Consider the following 21,108-nt stretch of genomic DNA (forward strand, 5'->3'; position numbering starts at 1 on the left):
AAATCTAACAATTATATCAAAAACAAGGCAGAGTAGAGAAATTCCCTACTTTTCTTACCAACATCTACAAGACTGGCTATAGATGTCAGACAGCAAGAAGAGATGAGACAACTTGTTTTGAGATAAGACCTGCTTTATCTTCATAATTGTGCCTAGAAACGGTCTTGAATTTAGAGCTTGCTCTGAACTTGGACATTTGCTAACAGATACCATTTAATATTGTTCAGATGAAAGGATTCCAAACAGAAACTTAAGAAAACTTAGCAGTTAGAATAGAGAGTTGTTGAGAACTATCTATGAAGTGACAGTTTTAAGAGTAATTCAGGAAGCACACTACCGCGTGCTATGAAATAAGGTATGCAGTGTTCTGGTAGAAAGTATTAAACTAATTTGGGTACTCTACATTAAAAAAAAAAGTCATAAAAATGTTCAACACCCAATGTTACAGTGACTACTCTTTGTACTGTTTTAAACCAGCACTAATATATAAAAACAAGATGACACATAATGGGTAAGCGAACATAAAGAATTTTAAAATACAATGAAAAGTAACAAAGACTAAATAGCTTAAAAAATGAATACTAAATCAGAGCTTAAAAATTCTTATTTATTTCTAACAAACACCACTTGATGCTTGACTCACAAGCTTTATTTACATTTGTCTACAGCATCATTTCCTTATGAAATGAACTAGTACAGTTTAGTTAAACCAAATGAAATCATAATCATCTGAACTGTCTGTAAACTATTAGCTAAATTTATAATCTTGCTTTTGCTTAGTACAGCCAAAGTTTTAAATACAGAAAGCACAAGAATAAACCAACAGTAACATGGAGAATCTAGAAGATCTGGGCAATTTAGAAGGTGGACTTTCAAGAAGTCTGAGGCACAATTACAAGAGAGAAAAATTCTTGTGCAAACTACAGTAAACGTAGCAAAGAAAATTAAGACATAAAAAACAAGGGGCAAGATCATTGTAAAATGTTATCAAAATATTTCTACGTAAGATATTTTGCTTTCATCTTTAGATCAGTTGAAGAGAAAAACCTCTTCTTTTAAAATAAAAAAACAAATATAATTTTGTTTGGTCTGTCTACAAAATACCTTAGAACATTTCAATTTTTAACTGCAGAAGACATTAAATGTTAAGGGAAAAAAACAGAACAAGAAAAAATGGGTACCGATCCCCATAACAAAAAGTCCCAAGCACAACTGTTGATTTCCCTTTAATATACTTACCTTGCATTGTCACTGAAGATACTGTTAAGAGAAACCTTTTTGTTTTTAAACAAGACGACATAATAAAGCTCAATGACCAGGTTTTAATTTTGAGAAATAAAACAAACTCTTAAAAAGTATTTTAAGCCATTAAGTAAGTTCAAGTGAATAGAAACAATTATTCCTGCTTATGTCATACAGAAATAAGCATTCATTTGTTACTCAGAAGAGAATTTTATGCAGTGTGTTTAAAGTTAAACATCTCATGGCAAATGTTCGCTTAAATTCACAATGTTTCTCTTGGTCTTTCACCCAAAGAGAAATATGCTTCAGAAGCTTTCTTCAATTTGCTCTTCATTAACTATGATTGAGTTTTGTCTATCCTATCATATGTGATAACTGGATTTTTAAAGGATTATCACACAAAGCTTCTTAAAATATTAAAATAAACATTTTGAAATAAGATGTTTTTCTCATCAGACAGCCGAAACAACAGAGAAGAAATGGACTGTTAGATATTTTTACCCAAAATTATGTCTCAGAAAGGGAGCAATGAGTAACACCTTTCTCCTTCTACAATTCACAAGATTTTTCTGCATTAAATGTGGTGGTGCAAAAAGTAAAAGTCAATAAAAGAAAGGCAATGATTCTAAGGCACCCTTAGCATAGGGAACTTCAAAATAAAGAAATTTCTGTTTTACAACTAGTTCCAACTTTTTCTGGTAAGAATCACTTAGGTTAACATAAACAGGTTGACTCCTTTTCTCAGATTAACATAGACTATTTCCAATTACTTTACCAACAGTCTTGCCTCCATGCCAGAGTTCAGGCAAGCCTAGGTAATCCTGTCTTACGTCAATAAACAGTTCATATTTGGAAATGAGAAAACAAGAGTTCAAATTAGAAAACAAAGTACTTTGTTATAGTGCAGATGGTTTTAAATGAAGCAAATGGTGGTAAATAAAGAATGACAGAGCATCTAATTTTGGGACATTATGGCTTAAAATACTATTTACCTTTAATTTCACAAATAAACACAGCTATATTGTTCTGAAAAGCAATGAAAGGCATGCACCTCTACTAGCAGATTTAGCACTTTTGACCAAGTAAGACACCAACTTCTTAAAAAATATGCTTCATGCACTGTACTGGATTTTTTTTTAAGATGTAAATTTTAATACATTATTTCTTTTTTGAACTTGAACGGGAACCAGAATGAGATGATCCAGAAGATGACCTGTGGTGCCTGTAAGACATAACGGAGAAAGCAGATAGTCTAGTAAGCTGGAGCTGGGTGTCAGCATTCATTCATCAGACTTTTGAGAATATAAAAAATTAAACCACATTATACTGGCAAAATAAATAATTAAAGTCTAAGACACAAACTTAGACACACAAAATTAACTAGTGTGTAGACCTTGGATGTGAGCCCAGTAATAATATCATTTAAAATTCACTATAATTAAAAAAATACCTCATTTCAAGATATAGCCACCTCTCAATTATTTAAGGTAATGAAGAAAAGCCTTGCAAAAATGCATCAAATTACAGGTAATATACAACAAAGGCATATAAACTTGGTAATGAAAATGTGACTAAAACAATCTCTGGTAACACTGTAAATAGTGTGGTAAGTCTGTATGTAAAACAGATACAGCAAGGCTTCTGTGTATGAGAATATATATTCATAAATAATTACATTTTGGAAATCTAGGTCTCACAAGATGATTGCACAATTAGTTATTAGGGTTATATTCATGCAGCTAATATGAATAAGTCAATATATCAACCTGGGTAAAGTAGTGGTGTTCCGAGGGGTTGGCCCTGGGCTCAGGGTTGTTTAGTGTTTTCACCAATCACCTGGCTTATGGAATAGAGAACATGTTCATTAAGTTTAGATGACAACAAACTAGGGGGATTTTATGTGGCTAAGATAAAAATTTGTAGAAGTGGTAAGAAAGCAACAAAATGAATTTCGCTCATATATGGAGTAATTTTCTTACAAAAAAAATGCAGAGAAACAAGACTAGTTGTGTGTAACCTTAACAGCTAAACTTCAAAATATGAAGAAGCAAAACTAATCATTCCATACAAGTAAGAATCGTGAGTTAATCGTACTACCACTGAAGGCGGCAATAATCAGACTTCACCTAATCCTTACTTTCACAAGCTGAAAAGATATCTGCCAAAATTACAAAGGAAACCATTAAACTGACTATGCAATTAGACACTGAGAATCAAGAGAAAGTTAATGAAACTAAGTAATTAATTAGCCTGCTATACAAAAGGCTGACAGATGACATGCTCTCCAAATTTAAAAATGTCAATACAGGTAACGTAATCTACTAAAGGTCTTTCTCAAAAAGAAAAAAAGAAGGGATTTGTACTGTAAGACGAAAAAATGTATTAGCTATAAGAACAACTGCCTTAGAAAGGGAATGAAACAATTTGCTGTGAAAATGCATTTATACATATTTAAATGACAGATTTCCAATAATCTAGAATAGTTATTTTTATTAGAGGTCCTAGAATCCTGATTCCTAATATTTAATGTAAAATCTATAGCATAAATTAATACATATAAAAATCAACTTCTAAATTACTTCAATATACAGCTTCTGAATTAAAATCTTAAAAGACAGAAATAACCGAGAGTTGGCTATAATTATATATGAATATATTATTTAAATAATAAAATGAACAGATAGTGGAAGAGTGGTTTGAGCTACAACTGTTCTAAATAACCTGATCAAAGCATACAGGATAAACAAAGTCATTACTGTTTTCTGAACTTCAAAGTTGAAAAGCATAATTTAAAATTAGAATAAAGATTACGAAAATCTAATCCTTGACTAGGAAGTTTAATTTATTAAACACACTTAGGAACACCCATTCTTATTTCTACAGAAACCCAAACCTTTCGGGTGACCGTGATCTTGTTCGTCTTTTTTTTCGATCACCAGATGAAGAAGATCTAGAACGACTTCTCTTTCTGTTCCTCTCAGGAGAAGATGATGAACTTGAATAAGATCTTTTTCGTGGGGAAGAAGAGCCCCTGTGGGATCTGGAGCTGGATCTTCATTGATTGAGAAACAAATCAAACATTTCATTACAAGAAGAAACGAGGCAGATCATTTAGTTAACAGCTCCAAAAATAAACAGGATTTATAACTTAAAAATTTATAAGAAGAAATACTTACTATTTACTCAACAGATGACTTCTGGTTCAACCATGAAAACAATTCTATTTAAATACACTTACTTTTACTTTAATTTCATCTCTTTTTAAAATTCTAAGTGTTCATCACTTAAAAACCAGCTTAATACATTAAAATAGAATTCTAATTTTTTTTTTAAACTTAAAGCTTTCATTTTAAAGTATACATAAATAGGCAAACCAACAGGTAACTACATTTATACAAATTTATGTCTAGAAAATATATCCTTCCATTTGGAGAAAAAATAAGTATCCTATATACAACTTCCCAAGAAAAACAAACGATTCCTTATGGAATTACAAAACTTACTAAGTTGCTACAGAAAAAACAGGGATAGGGGACTGGAATGATAAAGAACAGTAACTACTAAATTGCTAAATATTCAAAGAAAAATAAAATGAGTAATTTTGAAACTTGATTTATAGTAACAATATTTATTTTTATGAAGGACCACTATTCATGAAGTATGAAGTGTTGACATTCACATGTTTTAGAGGTAGAGGTAAACGTGAAAATGTTTACAAATTTTTTTTCTTCATTTACGTATTTTGGTTGAAGTAATTTAGCTCAAACTTCCCAAAAAATTCACCTTTGGGCTTAAGATAAACTCAGAAAGCCCAAAAGGAGAATTCTTTGGAAAGTTATAAGCAATGAAAAAATGTTTGGAAAGAATATGAAGGTTGTTCTGGAAACCTTAATTATAGTGCTTCAAAAAGGGTACTAAACTTAAGAATCTTCACCTAAGGAGCACTAACAGGACTAAAACATTGATAATACATCATCATCATGACAACAATAAACTCATTTTCTCTCTGCATTGGCTTAATGCAAGTGTGCATATCATTCTTTTCTCCTTAATGTTGTTACATTGCAGTTGATTTCTAATGCTACAAATTTGGCTCTAATAAGCTTTAAGCAATTACTTTTACCAAAACACCTACAACTAAACTTCAAAGTTCTACATGAGAAGAATTGTAGACGTTTTTCTTATTCATGTTAGATGCCTTTAATAGATCAATAAATTAACTTAAAGAAAAAGGCAGCATATTTTGACTAAGTTTAGAAAAAACTAGTGTCTCATGTGCTTTTCTACCAATTATTTTTCCCTCTGTATTTCTGACTAAATGCACCCTGAAGTTAACAATGTTACTTAAGATCACATTCCACCTACACTAACCAACCATACTTCTTGATTTAGTCTGTGGAATTAAGAGGAATGTCTCTTCCACACATATTGTTTATAATATTCTACGCAATATTACAGAGAAGTAGAAATATGTTTAAGACCCTCCGGAAATTTTATCTAATATAAATGACAAAATTGTTTCTGAAAATGCTGCAACATTTGCCTTGCCAAACAAAATCTATTTTGAGGCAAGGTTATTTTTCCTTTTAAAAATGGGAGTAAATATTTTCTTTTTATTTGCATAGCTCTAATTTTATCTGAACTACTACTGTAAACATTAATGTATGAGAGATTTGGTGAAGGCTTGGCTCCATCTTTCTACTTCATCACATTTTAGCACAAAAATAACAAACCTTGCATAATGCAATAACCACCTTAATTCAATCATGGGAATGTCTTGGCACACTGCTGGCAATGGAAACATCTCATGGTGAGAAAATTAAGCTGAGGCAAGTGCATTAGTTTTCTAATGCTAAAATAAAATTGACAAGTAGAAGCAAAATAAGAGGGGAAAAAAAGCAGCAACGCCTTCTGCAGCCTTTAAATATTTTTTTCTCTCTGCTTTACAGAGAGATGCTACCTCATTCACCTTGATTTCGACCCACGAGATCTCGAACGTTCTCTGGAACTGGAACGAGATCTTGACTGCGAACTGGAAGAACTTCTTGAACGGGACCTGGAACAACAGGGAAGGATTTTTTTTTCCCAACACCCCTTAACTGAGCTTTGTGATATGAACACTGAAAGAAAGATACACATTAGAATTAATTTTCACATGAAAAGATAACTACTTGATATATTTTCAAAACACAATAAACTTTCTGTTTTGATATTTATGCCAGAACTTAAGGTAATAGATAACTTTTGAAAATAATCAACTGTTACTTTCCAAGATTGACAAAATTACTCTAACAGTGTTGTATAAATAAAAACACTCAGTACTATCATTTTATTAACACTGAATACTTTATGTTCATAAATAATATTGAAAAGTGACCCAGGATTTACACATCCAGGAATTATGAATGTTGCAGTTTATATTTAACTTCTCTGAAATATCTCTATCAATTTCTCTTATAAAATCCCTTCTACTTCCTCAGTCACTAGCTAGTGTGAAGCTTTAAATGTTGACTAACTCCTATTTTTCTGTCTACTTATAGGTTAGAGACTTAAAGGAACAATACATTAACAATCATATTGTTTTAGGTAATTATATTATTGAAAAATGACAAAAGGGGAGATAGGTCCCATTTAAATTTCAATAATCACAAATGAAATAAAATTCATTTATTAATCTAACACCTTTAATTTGTCCCTAAAATAACAACCTTTAGCAAGATTATTACATTTTAGTCTTAAAATTACTATCTTTATAACCACTCTTTTGTTTTCAGGTTTTACAGTGCTCAATTAACAATTAACTAACTGTTAAGCACTCAGTTAGCTAATATTTTTTCTTAAGCACCATTGAAATTCATTGACCATTGCTTCAGTTATCTATGAAGAATTCCTTAAGGAACACTATTTTTATAAGGTACTACTTTTTCTCGCCTAAAATTTTATTTTTATTGTTGACTACACAACCAGCAAATATTTATTAAAATTTTACATTACTAAGGAAATGATATTCAAGTACACCACCAATTGAATCCTGATATATTTCTGAACATTACAAAACTATGAGAAATTAAGCCAATAGAACTTATATGGCTGAATTTTCTCCTTTATCCAGAATACCTATACCAAAGTAAATCATCACAGCATTGTGTAATAAGCAATAATTAATGCCTAGAAAATTTTTATACTAGCCTTTAACAGTGCAAACATAAATTCCTTTTACTTAAAGTTTTCTAAATGTAACCTATTTAGATAATATTACTATATACAATGATTTAATTACATTTTTAAAGTATTTTAATAAAAGGCCTGGTGACAAAATGGATTAAGAAAGTTTCATATTAAGATTTGCATTTCTGAAAATACTGGACTATAACTTCATGGCCCTAAGGAAAAAATTATATTTAAAAAAGTGATTTGAATGAAATCTCTAAAATAAAAGGAAAGTTTATTCAGTCAAGAAAAACAAAATTTATAAATAAAGAAGTTAGATACTGACATTTTGACTGGTGTTACCCTTGACCTGTACCCGTTTACCTGGACCTAGACCTTGAACTTGAGGGGGAGGATGAGCGTGATGAAGATCGTGAATGTGAAGATCGAGACTTTGAGCGACTTCGTCTGTTAGATTTCTTTTTATTACTATCTTCTTCTTCACTGGCATCAAGATTATATTTTGAGAGATCAGCATCATCTTCATCCTCATCCTAACAAAAATTCAGATTCAATTATATTTGACATTTAGATATTAATGTTATCTATTAATACTAGGAATGATGAAGTTCTATATACTGGACATCTCCATGTGGATATATATCACTTCACTAATATCTCAGCAAATTCTCAATCCAGAAATCTTCCTATTACATAATGCATCTCAGATAAACAGATATGACCACTATCTCAAATATTTCAAAGTAAACTTAGAAGTCATATTTCTTTCCTCTTTTTTTGTCACAATGTATTACCAAATAAGCTGTCAAGAATTTTCAATTTTATTCCCATAAAAGTCCTTGAATCTACCTCCCTTAGTACTTCATTTTTTCTCTACTATATTACAGTAACCTTTTAGGTCATCTCTCTATTACAGGAAATCCATTCTGCCTCCCCAATAACTCAATGTTCAAGTTGGCTCTAGAACAACACAGCAGTTAGAGGTGCCGATGCCATGCAGTCGAAAATCCACACATAACTTGACTCCCCCAAAACTTAACCAATAGCCTACTGTTGACCAAAAGCAGTCAATTAACACATATTGTGTATGCTATATGTATTATATATATATTCATATGCATTATATACTGTATTCTTACAATAAACCAGAAAAAAGAAAATGTTATTAAAGAAAATACATTTACAATATTTACTGAAAACAAAACCCGCGTATAAGTGGACCTGCGAAGCTCAAACCCATGTTATTCAAGGGTCAAATGTATATTGACAGTCATCACTCTGAAACACAGGTCAGATAAATACACCTTATCTGTTTCTTTAAAACTTTAAAAATTATTCCACATTGATTTGTTTAGTTGCATTCAAGGCCCTCATATGATTACACTACAAAATGCCCTTAATCTGGATCTATACATCCAACCACAAAACTTCACACTCAGGCCAACAGAACAAACATCACCAGTCCCAATGTGGTCCCTGCTTCCCTCATTACATTCTGCCTTCCGCTCTACCCACACTAGCCTATGCATGATTTTCTGAATGCTGCTAACTTGTTTCCTACTTAGGCAACCTTCATTTGCTGTTTTATTTAAGTTCCATTAAAATAAGGATGTTTGTCTCAGTCATTTTATCTCCAGAGCCAAAATAGTGTGCTTGGCAGACTGGAAGCTCAGAACCTCTGTGAGAACAAATGAGCACATACCAGAACATATCTTCACCATTCATCAAAGATTGTCAAAAACATTCAAGTTATGCCATAACTCAAATAAGACAAAGGGGAAATAAATAGGACAAGGAAATCATTTACCTCATCCAATTTATATTTAGAAAGATCTTCATCCTCATCCTCTTCTTCTCCCTCAGATTCTTTATCTTCAACTTCCTTTAAAATAGATGCTGGACCAACTGCCTTCCCTCTGTATTTTTTCTTTTTACGTCCAAACTAGAGAAAAAGTTTCACAGTATTTCTATCAACTGAAAATGTGTTAACACTTTTTTCCTAAGAAATTACTCTAATGCATATAAATCGATGTATTTTAAATCTATTGTGTCAATTATATAGTCAATTATGATTTCCTACAAAATACTAAGTTTTTGTAAGACTCAAAGTGTACTTATAAAAAATGCATTTAACATTTTTCCTTTGCACTTAAGGTATTTTCTAACATGGTTTTCTAATTTGCATTCACCTTGAACATTAATGTATAGCTTACCTCATCATATTCACCATCAGATTCTTCTCTTTCTATGTATTCGACATTTTCTCTTTCATTAAAACCACCACCATATCCTACAAAAGGGAGGGCATAAATTATTATCCTGTAACAATTCATTAAAATAACAAAAGACATCTCAAAATTACCTCCAAGCTATAAAGAAGATCTTACCAATAGCATTTGCCTATGTATATAATAAATTACTAGTCTTTTAAAAAGCATATAACAAATCACTACAGAGACAGTCTCAAAGTGAGATACTTTACTGGAAAAGTCCTGTAGCTACATTTCAAGCTCTTCTCAATTTCAAAATGTCCTTAGGCAAAGATGTAGACCATGTATAGGGCTCCATAGTGGGAAAAAAAATATCCTCAAATCTCTGTTACAACCAAGTTTTAAAAGGACCTTCCTCTGTAGTTTATCATAATTCTTCTGGGAAAAGTGGGCTCACCAAGAACCAAGAATCAAATCTCACTATTTACTAATTGCAGGTAGTCTGGGATTTTGCTATGTTGAAATTTTTCTGGGCTAAAATGCAGCTAGAGTTTGGAAAATTCCTAATTATACAGGCAAATATAATGACATGATAAAGGACATCCAAAGTGATTTTAATGCAATTGTTTTTAATACACAGGTAAAAAGTCACTGAAGGGTCCCTGAAGTAGCAAGTTAACTTTTAAACTGAAAGTATTCGATTAAAAATTAGGATCAGTAAGCCATTATTCTTTGATTTCACAATTATCATCTACAATTAAACAGATAAGTCTCTAACATAGGCTTAACAGAGTTGGAATAAGAATATCAGTTAATTTTAGAGAAAATGACATGAGACTATCTGAATAAATCTCCCATTAAAAAACAATTGAGAGGTATGTGGTCAAGAGTAACACAAACTACTTCTCATATTCCAGAGCACTACCAGCACAAGAGCAGCTGATTACCAAATTTAAGGATTTTATGAACCAGCAAAATGTTAAATCAATATGTAAACAAACAAATATTTGTAATTAGGATTTGGGACTTTAAATTGGTCAACATGAGCGTTAAAAAATTGATCATTACTCTTTTATAATTTCATAAGAGCCACAAATAGAAGAAAGGCTATAAGAGTCCCAACAAAACAGTGTAACGTATTTCCCTTAAAAGAAAAATCACAATATAACATCCTTTCTTTTCTTCGTTATACATTGTACCAGTGAAAACTGCAATGTATCAGTGTTTATCTTTGAAATATTTGCTTATCATTGCTTTCGTCCTCCTTTGTTTCTGAGACAACACGCACTCCAATTGAAATTTATTTTCCTTTTGCTTCTGTCCATGAGTAAAAAGTATATTAAATACCATTAACAACTTTTTCTTACTAAAACTTTGGCTCTAGTTTTTCATAGTATCAAATATAAAAAGACAGAAACAAGTACAACTGGATTATGTTCACCTCAAGAAAACAGCTCATATTCCGTATTAATTCTGGATTACAAACACAGTGAAAGTTATATTCGACAACATAGTTAATCTTATCTTTAGATATATTTAACATTTTATCAGTACATGCTGATTAAGGTATGAATAGTTTCATAAACAACAAATTCCAAGAGATTACTAATAATAAAAATCTAAACTTCAAAATATTTAGAAGTAGGTGAAAAAAAAAAAAAATCCATGGCATCTATATGGAAAATAATCCACATAGGAAAAACTAAAAAGCAAATCAAACAAATACGATGCAAAAGCACAACTGTCTTTAGTCTAGCCGTACAGAAAAATTCCTGATAAACTAAACTGTTTATATATGGAAACAAATGGAAAATTTAAAACAACTCTATTTAAAATCAATAGGTAGGGTTAATAGATCTCTGTTCACGTTTAGTAATCCATAGCTGAAAAATGATATGGCAAATAGGGAGGGCTATAGAATAAACTATAGCCAAGATTTAGAAAGTGAACTGTAACTCATGTAGGTTACTTTGCATAAGTAACATTACTTTAAAATGAGTATCACAGCAAATACAAAGCTATTTTCATGTTCTCATACAGGTCATAGAAAAAAACCTAAATAACCTGTTGACTGAACAAAGAGATTTAAGGCATGCTGTGTGAACCCGTAAAACAAATCTACCTCATGAAGAATTCTTCTCCCATACATGGAAACTATAGTAGGTCTTGATCATGAAAAAACGTAAACATATCATTTCCACTGAAGAATAAGAGGAATCACTGGCATGAACTGCATGTGTTTGCTTCATTCCATTGGTTTGAAGCTCTTCAGGTAATATTGTAAAAATCAGTCTTCTTGCTTTTACTCTTGCCACCCACCACCCCAATTCTTCTACAAACCAGCAATATTTAACGAAAATTAGAGGTGTCACTCCCTTGTTAAAAATCCTTCCGATCCTTCACATTAAATTTAGAATGAAATACTCCTTACCATGATTTACATGGCTTTTACCTATATCTGAAGAGTTTTCTGGTGCCAACTAGGAGTTTTTCCAATACACTAAATTCTTTCAAGTCTCTGGGACCTTCGCACAGCTGTTTGCCCTAGCTTGGAAGGATCTTTCAACTTGTTACTTTGGTAACTCATCTTCTCTTCTTAGCTTAAACATTGCTTTTTCAAAAAACAGTGTTTCTCAAAAAGGACTTCATTAATCTTTAGTTCTAACATGTTTGCTTTTACTCACCCAAATTCCCAACATCTTGCACAATGGCCTATAAATTATTTCTTCAATGAATGAATACAGAAAACAATTCTGGTACCACTTTAAAAATTTGAGCTTTTTTTTTAAAAAAGGCTTTAAAATACAGTTTTGATGAAATAAGCAATCAAAAACCTCTGTTATAACAAAAATAACATTTTTAAATCTGTCTCAAAGTAAAATGTAAAAATGTGAGCAATAGCCAGTAAAGCACCAAACACAGATTTATATCAGGCCCGAATTAGGGCTGTGACAATGGAAATTAAGAGAAAAGAGAATGAATATAACATGTACTTCAAAGAACTAAGATACTGACTTGAAAATTCTGTGATTCTATATTTTGAACAGTTAATTAATCCAACTTCTGAGAAGCTATCCTAAGTAAATAGTTGAAAAGAATAAAAATCACAATGTATTAAGATTGTTTCTACTCCAGTTATCCTGAATGATTAAAAAAAAAAAAATAGAAAAAGAAAAAATGACCCAAAAATTCAAAAAAATAATGAAATAGTTAAGTAAATTATTGTACAACCATTTGATGGAATTATGTAGGAGAAAAGAGCACTCTTACAGAAGCAGTACATCAAGTTTTCTTTTATTCACAGCCTGCCCCATGCTTAGGAAATTCTCCCCTGAACTTTGGACTTTGTTATTACAAATAGTAAAGAGAAACTGGAGAGTGCAAGTGTAAGTTAGTTCACACCTTCAACCAGCAAAGACAACTACTTGGGAAGTAGGAAAGGGTCAAGACACCAAATGATCGAAAAAAGATGAGTAAAGTGAGAAGGTATCAAACAAACTTTGAACGTTTCAGTTCTTAAGACTATAGATCTTGTGAGACAGTGAAACTTTAAAGGAGTCATCACAAAACAGGTCAAAGACAAGGTAACAGATAAAATGCTTTTGGGAATTATAATTTTCAGACCTGCTAATGATTTTGGACTTCATCCTAAAAGCAGTCATAATGGTTTTAAACAAATGGGAGTTTTTAGTTTGGAAAAAAACAAAACGAAAAACCTCTGGCTGTAATTGGGCAAGAGTGGAACGTATACAGATACCAAGAAGGCAACCAAGTAGGCAGCTATTTTTCCAAGACAAGATAAAGTGGTATCTCTGCCTAGGATAGTGATGGAAAACTTGTCAGAACAGATGGAGGAGTTATTATGAAGAACACCTAGGTTTCTGGCTTACATAACAAGCATGTGGTAAGTGGTACTAATCATGAGAAAGAGGTCACCAGGAGACGGACAGGTACTGGAGGAAAATCATGAATTCAGTTGGGATATAATGAGTTTGACATTTATGGCGACAGTGAATAGGCAGCTGGAAATATGGCTCAAACTCAAAGAAGTCTGAGCTGAAGACATGAATTTGGCATCATGGTCTGCTGATAGTTACTTAAAGTTAGGGCTCAGAAGATGCCTAGGAAAAAAAAGAGCAAAGAAAGAGAGGTTGGGGATTGAATCTTGAACTCCAACATTCTGTGGCCGGGCAGAGGAGGATGAAACTAAAAAGGAGACAATAAACAACCAGAGGTGTAGGGGAAAAAAGTTTAAAAAAGGGAGAAAATGTATACCTTAAAGAGGTGAGGAACGGTAAAAAATGTCGACCCTTATTAGAAAGCTTTAATCTATCCAATGAGTACAAAGGTAAGAGCACTTCCTGAGAATGAGAAGAATGTGGTAGGATTTGAGGATTGAAAAAAAAAATATCTGGGACATTAGGCTACAATGTTCTCACATGTGAGAATACAAAGTAAAAAATTTCAACAAAGGTAGTTGGGAGGGGGGCGGATTAAAGTAGAATCTGTTTTGTACCTCTGGAAGGGCTCGGTCCAAAAGACTCTTTAGTCTCTTATCCCCAGAAACCAGACAGTGGAAGTGGTCTAAAGTCAAGGAGGGGGTAAAAAAAGGAAACCAGGGAAGTAGTTTACCAAGTCTAGGTCTGACAAGGTGACAAAATATAGAAAAAAGCCTTTGATTGTATGATGTATGAATCGTTGAATGATAAAATCAGATTTGAAGTATACTGGTAATGTGGTTGGGCTAATTATTGAAAATGGGAAAACCATAATCTACTACATAAATATTTTCATCTCACCCCTGACAACAGAACCAATAGTAAGCTATTGTATAGGTCAATTGTTACCAAACTATCCGAATCACCTGCAGATTTTGGGGACCCACCCCCAAAGAGGTTCAATAGCTATTTTGGAATAATCTAGATTTTTAAAAAGTTTCTCAAATGACTCTAATGCATAGCCATGTTTGAGAATTACTGCCTAAGTTTTAGATGAATACTTTAAAAGGTGCTTCAGTTTTTTATTTTATATTTTTTTCATACTAGGATATGAAATAAATGAAAAAGTGGTATTACTCTATCATTGCTAATAACAAACATCTAGATCAGTGCGGGGGAATAGAGGGGAATAAAGCATTTCTTTAAGTATCCTAATGTCACCATTAGGAGAGGGCTTCCTAATGAAGTACTTCATAAATTATGAAATAAAACAAAAGATGATTTTTTTTTGAGTTATAAGGGGGGAATCAAGGTCGAAATCATAAAGGCAGAACAGACAGAATCCTCAATCACTGTGTTCTTATGAGACGGTGATATAACTGTCAATTCAAGTTTTAGTCCTTTTAAAATCATTTAGTTAGAATGTGTTTGTATCTTACCCGTTCTTTCTTCTAACTTAGCATACTTTGGAGTATTACACATGTTACACTCTGATCTTCTGGCCCAATTCACATTACTGCAACTTCAGAAGTTAAAAATATCAAATTAGTAGATAATTACAAAAACAGTAAATTTTTAGACATTCTAGAATTTTAAAATAAAAACTAGGATGAAATCACTGCCATAAAAATGTTTGCTAAGGATACTGCACACAAAGAAAACGTACCCAATGTACATTTTCTGAAAAGATAACGTGGATTCTAATCGACTGAACTATTCAAGTAGAGAAGCAAAAGTTATACGGCATGAAGAGTGCCTTTGTCATTTTATGAGAAATTACAGAGATTCTGATGTCTTAGGGGAAAAATATCTTTTTAAATGAAAAGTTCTAATTTCTCAGTCTCTGAATTCATCTCAAAGAGTAAGTTTATATACTCCAAATAAAGTTAATTTTTTTTTAAAGGAATCAGTTCAAGCACCGAATTCCACAGCATACCAAACCCAGTCTTAATCTGTTGCTGGAAAATTCTTTAATGTAAGTTAGGATCTAGAGAATCAGAAATTTATGCAAGACCCTCTTCTGATCAAGTCCTCTTTCATATAAATTTGATTGATCTGCATAACAGAAAAAGTGGAAGGCGAGAAAAATCAACGCAGAACTTGAAAATCAAAAATATTAAGAAACCTATCTAATTAGAAATAACTATTTATGGTATGCATGATTCTAAAATTACTTTGGAAACAGGCAAAATTAATTTTGTGGTGCATTTCACATTAATAATATAGGCTAAAAGTTTTTTAACATTTTTTTCAGTAGTAGAAAGGAGGCTTTGGTGCTTTTAAATACATTTCCCTCCTTTTTGGGGGATGGTAGCTCACCTTAATCATTTGTTTACTGGTATGCATACTCCATCATAGTAACAACTAATATTACTATTAAAAAAACAGAATTTAAAAGTTACTGATACTTATGTATCAATTGATACATCAAATACAGAATAACAATCAACAGACCTCTGATTTAAAGTTACCTTGGCTGGTCAATGTGACTAATAACAATAGGTAATATTAAGTAGTGGCTTAGAATATATTATTACGGAAGAAAGAGTGGATGATAATTTGAAACATACGTTTTACACTGCCAGTCATTAGCACTAAATAGGCCTCGGCTCTTTTCTGCAAGTGTCTTTCCTATTTCAGTGCCCCCTGCTTTCATCATCTTAGCCTCAGTTGTTTTCTCTGAAAATAGAAAAATAATTCATTATGAATTAGAGGAAATAATGAAATGATTTACATACAGAGTACAGGACTATACATTCCTAATAGAAGCTTCCTTAAATGCTTACCCCGACCACATCTATTACAGCTGGTTCTTCTGGCAAAGTTTACATTTCCACATCTGAAAATAAAGTAAAAAATATTTACAGAGATATTTCTTTAAATCAACATGATTTTTAAAATTATATATATACAACTTCTTGACGTGTCCTACCTCACTATATACTAGATTCAGAACTTCTAAAGCCATCTCAGTCATGTTAACCATAAAAAAAAAATCCTCACAATTTAGGTGGAAAACAATAAGACTTGAAGTCAGAAGTGCAGGATAAGTAAGGAACTCCAATCTTTCACTTTCTAGTTATGTCATCTTGGGAAGTCACTTAGGATCTCTGTGCCTCAATGTCCTCATATTAGCATGTATCACTGTAGTCATGAGCCACATAATGATGTTGTGGTCAACGACTGACAGCATACACGACAGTGGTCCCATAAGATTAAAATGGAGCTGAAAAATTCCTATTGCCTAGTGACTTCATAATGCAATGCATTACTCACTTGTTTGTGGTGATGCTGGTGTAAACAAACCTACTGTGCTGTCAGTCATATAAAAGTATAGCACATACAGTTATGTATAGTACATACTCGATAATGATAAATGACTATGTTACTGTTTATGTTGTTTTGTATGGTAACTATGCTGTACAGGCTTGTAGCCTAGGAGCAATAAGCTATATACCATATAGACTAGGTGTGTAGTAGGCTATACTACCCAGGTTTGTGGAAGTGCACTCACTGTATGATATTTGCATGACAAAAATCGTCTAATGACACATTTCTCAAAATGTATCCCTGTCGTTAAGCAGTGCATAACTGTAATATGAAATCCCCTTGCAAAGCTGAAGTGAGATCTGACTCCAACAATTACTGATGAGACACCAGGGAGTTAAAAAAAACCCTCAAAATAACTCCCAGTAAAATTTAAGATATACACAAAAAATGTGTTAAGTATTACAAGATATACAAAATCCTGAGGGTGGACCGATGGGGATAAAATGAATACATCAGAGAGGGTTTCATGGATCTTGATAGAACACCTTTTACAAGTAGGAGGTAGCATGGTAACAAAAGAAGGAAGATAGGTTGTACTGACTAAAAACATAAATAGGTTCAATAATTAACAGGAAACTGAGTTTTTTAGGTTATTAAACCTCTGAAACCTAGTTTTAAAAAAAGGTAATCATAACCAATAACTTCAACACATGGAATAACACTATCTATCACTTTATGCTTATATTCAGCAAACTTAAAAACAAAAAAAAATCAGGTTCACTAACATTGTCTGAATAGTGCATGTGTGTATCAGTAAAAGCATGTTACATGCTCTGAATGACATGTAAAGCTTAAATTTTTAAAAGAATGCTTCCTTTTTTTTAGATGTTATGCTAGAATGAAATGGAGATATGAAGTATGGGATGACCAGTAAACTAAATCACTCCAAAAAATTTTTAGGTTTCCCCCCCCCAAAAAAATACACTTTTTGACCCAAATAAGCATTGAAAATACATTCTTATAATATTTTCTGGTTTTATACAGATTGTAGAAATAAAACTCTATTCACATATTTGTGACTGAGTTGAAATGCACTTAGAGGCCTCCTTCAAATATTTGGGTGTGGTGTCATTAATGAGGTTGTCAAAAGGACATTCTTTTACAAGAGAGCAACAACACAAATCAGAAGTTGTTCAATACCTTTGTTTTAAAATAGTCTAACCATTCACAACAACGCTATTCACAGCATATCACTTTGTTCTGTTCAATAGTGTCGATAATGTGAAATCCTTGAGATTATCTTAATCTTTATACAATCGAGAACCACAATTTATTACGTAAAAAAACCACAACAATGTTTCATTTACACTGCTTAAAATGTGGACAGAAGGCAAATGCTGGAGAAATAAGGATTTAATCTCCTTTAATGACACTAGGTGACAACTTTCTAAAACTACTATCAATAGCTGTCAATGGCGTGGCCGGTTGGCTCAGTGGTTGAAGTGCAGTGCTCCTAACACCAAGGTCGCCAGTTCGATTCCCACATGGGCCAATGCGCTGTACCCCCACCCCCAACTACTACATTGAAAAAAAACACAGAAAACGACTTGACATAGAGCTGATGGGTCCTGGAAAAACGCACTGTTCCCTAATATTCCCCAATAAAAATTTAAAAAAATAATAATCATTAAAAAAAATGCTGTCAAGGAGTATTTGCTACATATCACTGCTCTACACACGCTATACAATTTCACTGTATTCATTGTAAGGAAGCCATTCTATCCCATTTTTTTTTTTTTGGCAAAGTTAAATAATGTACGTATGGTTACATGGTCAACAATCAATAGGGCTGGAATTAAACCTACGTTTGTTTGCTTCCGTTTTCCCTCTTTACTACCATAAACTCTATATGCTATCTGTGCCTAACTCAGGCACAAAATGTTTATTTGAACATGAGTTGTGTATTCACTATTTTTGACAACTCGTGTCCACAGTAATGTCCATGTATTTCCAAATAGGCACACCTATCTGAGCACCCTGCAATAAATTGAGGAACAATTTATAGAGCACATTGGCTTCAGCAACCACGTCAAAAGCTGAGCCACTCAAACACGTGCTTCTCTGCTGCACGCATTCCCCCGGGCTAGACGGTAAACACACAAACCTCCTGCCTTTCAGCTCTAGCTGGGCGGAAGGGTCGATACTTGTGCGGAAAATTAAAGGTCAATACAAGAAACGTCAGAATTTCCCAAAGGGAGTCGTGTTTGGGAAAAAAGCAAACAGTACGAAGTAAAGTTTGCATAAAAAACAAACAAAAAATCAAGGTGAACCATGAGAAGCAAAAGAACGAGTCGAGAAAAGCAACGCTTTCCTCGAACAAGATAAAGTTCTGAGGGAAAAGTCATGTGAGGGAGCTCAAATACCAAGCTGGCCTCAACTAGGAAGATTCCCTTATCGCTGAAACCTGGCCGGTGCGGGGGTGGGGGCAAAGGGAAGGCCATCTCGCTCTCCAAAAAGAGGTTCTTGGAGACATAATGTCGAGAAAACGCTGGAGACATACTCAAAACAAAGGCTCCCGAAAGACCTACTCAGGAGGAGACTGGGAGCCTCCTTCCCGCCCGGGAGTAGGCGAGTGACTCGCCGGCTCGACCCGGCTTAAGGAACCAGGGATCGTAAAAAGGGAAAATGCCAAACCGATTTGCTCAAGCTCCCATCGATAAACCCCGACCCAATTCGGGATCCTTCCTGAACTCACTTTTTGTCAGGGCAAATCCAGTCACCGTCACTGACTCGAAAATTCTTGGTCGACATCTTGAACGCCGCCACCACAGTCACCAGCAACTACGTCTTCACCGGAGGAAGCGGGCCGGGGACTTTCCGCACTCCGGGGCTGTCCCCACGCCGCCTGACTCCTACCTATCACTACGTCAGGGTTTCATAATGAGGGAACGCGGCCGGGATTGAGTTTGAACGATATTGTCCAGAGTTAGATGCCTGTGCGATGTTTTTTCTGGCCGAAAGAGTTATAATGCAAACGATTTTCTCGAGCTAAACTAACAGGCGCCGCAGGGGCACCCCGGGCGGGAGGCCTTCTTGGCATTAGACGCTCTGGAGAGCCCCCTACAGGCGGGAGGACCCGAAAAGAAAGTACTTCCGAAGCTCAGATGGGAGGAGCTAAGCACCCGGAGGCGGAAGTGACTGTTCAGTTTGGGGCTTGGAAACGTGGGTGGCACACACAGGCTGCGCCTAGGGGTTGAGGTACAGTGGGCTGTTCAAGTTTTTGGAGAACTTATTTTAATAAAGGATTGAAAATTCCGTTCTTCCGTTATGCACACGGGATGCCTTTTAGAAGGTTGTGTTGATACATAAATAGATGTAACAGATAAGCAGTGTACACATGGGAACCGACCAGTAATTTTCGAACTAGGATGTTGCCAGTATTGTTAAAGTTACCTGTCTTTTTCATCCCCTTCCTTTCTTTCAGAGGTAACACTTTCTGTATTTTGGGTTTATTCCTGCTTTTTCAGAAGTTTAGATTACGTACATGTATGTTTAATTGGATAAACGGTTGACCTTTACAAGGATAGTTATGTAATTGTAACTTTCTGTTTCACTCAACAGTATGCTTCTAAATTCATCCTAGCTTGTTGGATATCTTTGCACGTAGCTCTGGTTCCTTAATTTTACTGCTATATACTGGCAATAGTCCTTTGTGTGCCAGTTTACCCCTTCTATTTCCCAGGTTTTGTCATTGCAAACAATGGTGCTATGAACATTCTTATCAATGGATTAGCACGCAAAAATGCAAGGATGTTTTTAGAGCACAGCATATACCTAGAGAGAATATTTCCAACTATTTTGTAGTTACAGCAACTGCTTTAAAGTCTTTGATAATGGTGACATCTTGGTCATCTAGGTGTTGGCAGCTGTTGATTTTATTTTTCTTTCAGATCTGGTCATGTTTTCCAGTTTTTTGTATGGTGAGTCATTGTGGTTTTTATCCTGGACAATTTGAATATTTTGTTGCATAATCTCAGAGTCCTGTTAAAATGCCTAAGGCTAATTTTTTCTTGTTTTAGGAGGCAGTCAGTCCAGTGTGGTTCAGATTACATGTTCAGTCTCAATGTTCTGTGGGTGCTGGTTCCATGTCAGGTCAGTTTTCAAAGGCTTTGTTAGGCTGTTTTGAGTGTGTCCTATACCTACAACACTCAGGAATAATTTTGGAAGTTGGGCAGTAGTTTAAATTGTAGTTCAATTCACTTATCTTCTGCTATGCA

General features: G+C 33.7%; 1 protein-coding gene across 3 annotated transcripts; it reads right to left on the reverse strand.

Annotated features, from left to right (window-relative positions):
• Positions 1–586: 586 nt before the first annotated feature.
• ZRANB2 (zinc finger RANBP2-type containing 2) lies at positions 587–19,742 on the reverse strand. 3 transcript variants are annotated; one of them, XM_019727749.3, is made up of 11 exons: positions 19,587–19,742; positions 16,348–16,400; positions 16,132–16,240; positions 15,001–15,083; positions 9,627–9,703; positions 9,221–9,355; positions 7,777–7,946; positions 6,212–6,298; positions 4,136–4,294; positions 3,009–3,082; positions 587–2,464 (listed from the first exon to the last, which is right to left on the reverse strand). In XM_019727749.3, the coding sequence occupies exons 1-10, from the start codon at positions 19,640–19,642 to the stop codon at positions 3,049–3,051; spliced, it is 963 nt and encodes a 320-aa protein (XP_019583308.1). In that variant the 5' UTR covers positions 19,643–19,742; the 3' UTR covers positions 587–2,464; positions 3,009–3,048. The 3 variants fall into 3 exon arrangements, 2 of the variants coding, with proteins under 2 accessions (XP_019583308.1, XP_019583307.1); XR_002137036.3 differs by having other exon boundaries at positions 2,349–2,464; positions 3,009–3,078; XM_019727748.3 differs by lacking the exon at positions 3,009–3,082.
• Between the last annotated feature and the right edge of the window lie 1,366 nt (positions 19,743–21,108).

This window comes from Rhinolophus sinicus, chromosome 14 (assembly GCF_057876585.1).
Source record: "Rhinolophus sinicus isolate RSI-liver-muscle chromosome 14, RSI-T2T, whole genome shotgun sequence".
NCBI classification, from domain to species: domain Eukaryota; kingdom Metazoa; phylum Chordata; class Mammalia; order Chiroptera; family Rhinolophidae; genus Rhinolophus; species Rhinolophus sinicus.

Bases quoted from the DNA above. Each gene is read 5' to 3' on its own strand.
- ZRANB2 (XM_019727748.3), bottom strand. From the start codon at position 19,642: ATGTCGACCAAGAATTTTCGAGTCAGTGACGGTGACTGGATTTGCCCT. The intron at 9,356-9,626 runs GTAAGCTATACA...CTTTTTCTCTAG, and splicing joins CTGATGGTGAATATGATGAG to TTTGGACGTAAAAAGAAAAA. The intron at 4,295-6,211 runs GTGAATGAGGTA...CAATCAATGAAG, and splicing joins TCTCGTGGGTCGAAATCAAG to ATCCAGCTCCAGATCCCACA.